Source organism: Vigna radiata, chromosome 1 (assembly GCF_000741045.1).
Source record: "Vigna radiata var. radiata cultivar VC1973A chromosome 1, Vradiata_ver6, whole genome shotgun sequence".
Lineage (NCBI taxonomy): Eukaryota > Viridiplantae > Streptophyta > Magnoliopsida > Fabales > Fabaceae > Vigna > Vigna radiata.
This window is the reverse complement of record NC_028351.1, coordinates 6,083,690-6,090,681: the sequence shown is the minus strand read 5'-3', so window position 1 is coordinate 6,090,681 and position 6,992 is coordinate 6,083,690. Positions and strand designations below refer to the sequence as shown.

Sequence of the window (6,992 nt, the reverse complement as noted above, 5' to 3'; positions counted from 1 at the left end):
GCACGTCCTGACCATCTGTAGGAGCCACCAAAAACTACACAGGGGACCACGTCCTGAATGAGGGGTGATTTGACAGAAGTTCATGTGTTTTACTTATTTTTGGGATGTTATTGACTTAGTACTGCTTTGAAATTAGTGTTTTCGGACCCCCATGAAGGTTGGGGATGGAGACTTCTTCATAACATTGGGAAAATGGAAGATATGCAAAGATGTGTGTGAAAAACTGCATTGTAATCGATTACAATGCAGTGTAAACGATTACGCGAGCCTGCTGAGGTTTCTGCACGTTCTGACCATCTGTAGGAGCCACCAAAAACAACACAGGGGACCACGTCCTGAATGAAGAGTGATTTGACAGAAGTTCATGTGTTTTACTTCTTTTTGGGATGTTTTGTGTATTGTTTAAGTGTTAATTACTTAGGAAAATATTTCCTTAATTAAGATATTGTAACATGTAAGAAGACATATTAATGAACACAATTACTCATTAAACACTGAAATTCCCAAACCAAGTTCACATAAATTAAAGAGTACAATACTGATCAAAGACACAACTGTTGTGAATGAAAGCAAAAACACCAAAACAGGAAATTATAACTAAGAAGTAAAATGATAAAAGGGGGCTGGTGCAGACTGCTGTTGTCGGCTCTCAATGTTAGCAAGTCTCGAATCTAGGGCATCCATTCTTGAACCAACGTACGTCTGCAGTTGTTCAATGCGTTTTATGACATCGTTAAGTGTTGTGGAAGTAGTTGGTTCTTCATTTTGTCGATCACTTGGGCGGTGATGTTGTTCATTGGGTGTGTTGTCTTTTGGAACCCAGACTCCCTCTTCATTCTGCACATAGCCTTACGAAGCTGCAAACACCAACGAAATAGTGTCATTGATATTCGTTCTACATGCACTTCTCTCAATAACCCATTCATAGCAACAATTATTGATGAATCAACAGAGACTCGAACACGCCACTACACAACATTAACAACAAAAAATTTATTACTTATAAAAAAAAAAGATAAACTATATATAAATGCGATATAGAGTGAATTAGGGTTCATACAAACATATGAATAGTAACAAAAAAAATTTGTTACTTACCTTTGGGTTCGAAAAGGCCATTACGACTGCCCAAATTTCAGAAAAACACAGCAATTGTTTATTAGGGTTCATAAAAACAAAAAAACGCACAATACAACACTGAAAAACCTTCCCCAACCCAAACCCAAAACACAAAAACCCTCCCCAACCCAAACAATGGGATATACTGCAAAAAACAAAACACACCCAAAACCAAAACGCAAAACGCGAAACGACATGCTTACCAACAGAGAATGGATGAAGAGAAATCGAGAGGAATGAAGACGCGCAACTTTGGTTTCGAATGGGTGCGAGAGGAATCAAGAGAGGAACCCAATGGCTGAGACAATCGCAGAGACAATGGTGTAGACGCGAGACTTGGTTTCGAAGAGTGAAGAAGATGAAAATGTTAAACCGCCAGTTCCAAATTTCATACAAACTTTCTTCCAAAAATACCCTTCTGCAACTCTTTAAAAGCATTTTATTTAAAATGTGTTGGCATGCAATAGAATTTTGACATGTGGAGGTGTGTCAAAATTGTGTCAAGGAAGAGTGTCAAATAAACATTTTCCATATAATCATATATATTCTCACATATCAGCATATCAATTATATATAAATATATAGAGAATATGATATATCAAGTGCTATTCTTGCACAGATTCTTTGAATTACATGGCACCTAATTCTCTAACGTATTTTCTACTCCACTTTGATCTTTGTCTTTTCCACTCATTAATTCCATTATTTTTCATTGATTACTTCAAATGCATATCCAACTTTTGCGAAGCAGGCTATGAAAATCTCCTAACCGTATTGTCTGTGCTAATTTCCATTTAATGAATAAACCCGTTCATTTCATAACCATAAAAAAGAATACTGCAAATAGTTGTTCTAAATCTTTTAGCATTTGTTATATAGAGAAATAAACTTAAAAGTTCAAGCAAGCACTCTAGTAGGTTACACACAAACACACCTTGGACAGGTGAAGTTATTAACAATACAAGCTGCTATATTATAGTACAGAAACTGCAGCTCCTACATATATGTTCTTCCACTAACACTTTTGTTTTCAGACCANTGANGCTGATAAATNACATTAAAAACATTTCTCTCNTAGAAATTACCATTACCATCACCCCCAAACTTCCCACCATTGGAAATCACTCTTACATTTTTCCCGCTTCCACCCTGAGATACTCCTTTGGGAGTACTATCAGAGTCTTCACTCTCAGACTGCCACAGTTCTTCGTTCTGTTTCTTCGGAGCTTTAGCGCAGTGAGGGCACATGTCACGATGCCAAAACGCGTTTCTACTGACTTCATCGAACATGTACAATAACGCAGAAGAAGGGTGTTGTTCAGGGCCATCCACCATTACGGTCAAACTACCACCGATTAATCGAATCTTTGCGACNATAGAAAGGCCAAAATCTGGTTTAATCTTACGGTAATCATTAATACCTGAACCAGTAGCATGATAATGCGCCAGAGTGACTTCATAAGGTAGTAGATGGCCACTCTTTTTCTTCCTTTCAAGTACAATAAGACCCCCTTTGTGTCCCTCACCATACAAATACATGTCCATATCCGTAACACTGCCCGATCTGCTGTTAACCCTCTTGTTTTGATTGAGTGATGTTGTTGTGTGAACGCCACAGATGGCGAACCAGCGGGGATATACCACGAAATCGTCTCCATTTATTGTTTGCACGTCTAAAAAGAAATCGAACTCTGCAAGAGCTCCACTGCGTTTGGTTGTCTCGCTGCGGAGTTGTAAGCGTAAACCCTTCACATCTTTACTATTGTCAGCTTCTCTTGTTAGCTGCAGTGCACAGGCTGAAACACCTACTTCGTATGTTATATTCCAGCTCTCCAAGGCTCCACCATTTTGTTGCATGATAACTTGCCTTTCTGATAAAGAAATGGCAGCATATTTTCCCAGCTGAACACGGTAAGGGTCATACCCAGTTCCACCATTGCTGAGAAGACCACCGCTGCGTAGAATGTTACCCATTGAATGTATACACACAAACAAGCACCAATGTAAAATATGTTGNGGAACCTAGAGACTTGGAACGGAGTACCTTTTGCAATGATTACCCAAAACAAAGTTGAAGGGTGCTGTGTGGTCAGGGATTCAGCACCCACATTGCTAGCTTTTCTTAGCTCTCTGCATGCTCAGGATGTTCATAGGATGGGAGATTTATTGACACAGTATAGAGTCTTTGGTTCATGATGAAAAGGCATATAGAATCTTGCATATTATCCACAAGGGAAGCGTTATTCTTCCGCAGATAATTTTATTTGAATAGCATCTAATTCTATTGCACTTTTATTGTCTTGTTCACTTGTTCTGGTGCTCCTTTTCTTGATCTATCATTTCACTTGTTTATTCATCTACGTCATTTCATCTAGCGTATGTATATATTGCCCTTTTTTCTGTTGTTATTTACTGTGTTGCTGTCAGTTTCCTTAAGGCCAAGTATGCATTTGAATCAGCTTCAACTATGCGTTTAGTGCTCAAGTCACGTTGAGTTATCTCAGAGATTGTGAATATAGTTAGTTTCAATGAATCTTGCTATGGTACTATGTAGAACACGAACAAGGAACAACTAAGATCGAAAGGAGGTCGTGTGGATGAAAATGAACAGATATGCAGAGGAAAGGTTGGTATTTAGCATGCGTGTTTTAGGTTGAATTACCCTGAATACTTCGTTTATAGTATATTAGTGATTTGCTGATTAAAAAAAACATAATAATCTTTTCACTGTTACTGAAAGGGATGTATTATTCTTGGGTATGTTATTTTAATCATGCAGCAGCATCTGGTTCTATTTCATATTTTCCAATTTCTCCATCTGTATTGATTTCTTATTATTTCCACTTGTTCAAGTATAATTTTTTTTTTATCAACAAGAACAAATATATTAATAGGAGAAATAGGGTTGCCCCAATCTGTATTAGAATAAAAATAAAAAAGTAAGAAAAAAGAAAAAGAAAAAAAATCCATCAAAAACCATTTAAAACAATACAATTTTCTCCCCATAATTGTTGCCCACTAAATTACAATATAGCAAAACTCGAAAAGGAATATGGGGACGTAGATTTGATCTACCACTCTTGTTGCAAGTTTGGTTCCAACAACATAGAATTATAAGCAAAAGACTATCCACATTATACACTAGTGCAAATAAAACACTTAATAAACAACTATTTATATTTATATTGATTATAATCTATAAGTCTAAAAAGTGGATAAAGTAAGAATTAGTTATATTTATAATCAGTATAAAAATTAGTTATATTTATATATTAGTTATATTTATAATCAGTATAAAAATTATTAACACGAATATTTTTTGTAATAAGTAAGAAAATTGTCTATATCTGTTTTAACTATAACAGACATAGAAAGTGATTTTTTTTATTTTTGACGGTTTGACGCAGGTTTTTCCAGTGATTTTCTATTGCTTTTCCAGAGTTTTCCAAATCTCGGATAAAATACTTTCCGACAGTTAAAACCTCCGAAAACGGAAAAAAGTAACCCCGCTAAAAATCTAAATTTTTGTAGTGAGCTTCCAAGAAACAGAATGACCCCATCCTTCTTGCAGTTCTTCAACTTTCTTCTTCCATTCGACTGAACGACTCCATCCCTATTGTTGCTCTAACTTTGTTTTCACCAACTCTGATCCCCTCCCTTTGAAACTTTGACACGACGGCCACATCACCACGTCTAACCATTGTTTGCCTTTGTTGTCACCAAAACTATTTGAATTTGGATTTTTTTTTTGTTTGGTTTTGCTTTATCAAGTGATGTAGGCAATGATGCTCTTGGTTGCTCGCGATTTTAGATCTGCAATAGAGAGAGCACAATTTGTCACGAAGTGTGATTTTGCATCTTGGAAGTTGGATATTTGTGTTTTGACGAAGATATACAATTTAGGATCGTCATGGTTTGTGCAATTTGCAAAGGGGATGCTCGTGTATGTTGGCGTGCAAAGCAGGTTCAACGGTGGTGTTTCATGGTGGAAGATTCGATATTTCCTTCTCTAACGAGACAACAAGGAGGTTTAATAATCTGTGCAGTGGCTAATTGTGATTTAAATGTGGTTGCCTTGATTTTGGCTGGTGAGAGAAGAAGATGAACTATGTCCAAATTTTTCATACCAAATTTACCTTTAACTGAAATAAAAATGTGCACTTTCATTTACCTTTAATTTTCATTCGCCCTTCGAACACTAAAAGAATAATATTGCTAATTTAATAGTTGGTTCATATCAAAAGGTTGCTGATTCAATAAGAAACTGATTCCATGAGACGAAATAATCAGATGTGCTGAGTATTGTTAGATGTTCTGAGTATTATTAGATGCAAAAAACAATGATTACCTTAAACAGTACAATTATTAGGAATAGGATCTCCTTGAGCTTCAAAAGAATTTCAGGTTGTGCAGATCTGAATCTCTATCTTCAAAGTTATTAAACGAAATTATATAACTTCATCATTTAATTAATTAAATCATACAACCAAATTGAAGCACTTAAAGCACATACACCATTAGGTTACAAACCTGCTCAACTCATATTATAAGTTAATACATTGTTAAGAACTACAAAATTTTGCATTAGGTTCTTGGTCATGTTAAATATTAAAAGAAACATGCCAACTATTATTTTAGCAACCAACAATATAATTATTTGAAATAATGTTAGATAGATAGTGATTCTGCTTATATCACTGACATAATATCTCTTAGATTTATTTTGATCCTGTAACATCCCTATTATATAGCATACATGTATATAAATTAAGACGTCATCATAGATGATAATAGAAAGCAGTCAAGAGTGTTTAAGGTATTTAAATTAGGATTATAGTAATCCAGATGCAGGGAAATTAAAACGTGGAAATTCTAAGTCTCTCAAAATACATAAGTGTTCAAAAGAGGCATAACAGCCCAGAAATTCCTAGAAGAACTAAGCAGCTTCTTCAGTATCCTTCAGAGCGTTCTCCACAGAGACCTAATCCTCCTTTGCTCACATCCAAAAATGGATGATCATCGCAACAGGAAAACATACAACATACACAAACAGCGAGCAAGGGTGAGCTAATTATATAAATAAGACAACATGCATCAGATTACTCATGTGACCATACAAAAGTGGACTGAAAACAAAACCAGATTAAAACACACAACCTAAGCATGTTAATTTCTAGACCTGACTCGTCCGGACTTTAAAATGATAGTCGGGCTATGGCGAGTCTTGCACCCGTGGTGACTTATGAAACTTGGGTTCCCCACCCTGCCACACTCACGAGGTTAGTTCGTTCCGGGCCTTGAGGCATACTAGGAGCCCCCAAGACTAAGGACCTCCTACTACTCCTCACCACATGATTCAACCTCTCTAAGTGAGTATGATTGACCATTGCAACGTTAGAATGACTCCCAAGGTTGAGCCCCTACTTTCATTTTAAAACACTAAGGGCACCATCATGAATCCTCGCCTTGAGGATCATGGAATTACGTCCATGAACCATGCTTGTTGCACTTAACGTCAAGTCATAACCTTTATGATCACATACTTTCAAGTTAACAACATCACCTCAGTCATAATTTACATTGTAATCATTCCACATTCATTTCCAAACAATAATAGATCTAGAAGAACCACTAAACAACACAAAATCCAGTGAACTCATACTTAGACATGGAAAATGACTTTTAAACCATCACCAATAGTTTCGGAAGGGTCAAAAACCCCCTAGAACGACCTAAGGAACGTCCAAAAATGATACCCGGAACCCCGAAAACCACCTAAAACTGTCCTGGATGATTTTGTGACAACAATAATCGATTATCACATATGATTCCTTCAAACAGTCGAGTTTTTAGAATATCATGTTCATTAAAGG

General features: G+C 36.3%; 1 protein-coding gene across 1 annotated transcript; it reads right to left on the bottom strand.

Annotated features, from left to right (window-relative positions):
• Positions 1 to 1,966: 1,966 nt before the first annotated feature.
• Positions 1,967 to 3,267, bottom strand: LOC111241985. Its single transcript, XM_022782858.1, has 2 exons — positions 3,164 to 3,267; positions 1,967 to 3,073 (listed from the first exon to the last, which is right to left on the bottom strand). The coding sequence occupies exon 2, from the start codon at positions 2,974 to 2,976 to the stop codon at positions 2,116 to 2,118; it is 861 nt and encodes a 286-aa protein (XP_022638579.1). The 5' UTR covers positions 2,977 to 3,073; positions 3,164 to 3,267; the 3' UTR covers positions 1,967 to 2,115.
• Positions 3,268 to 6,992: the final 3,725 nt, after the last annotated feature.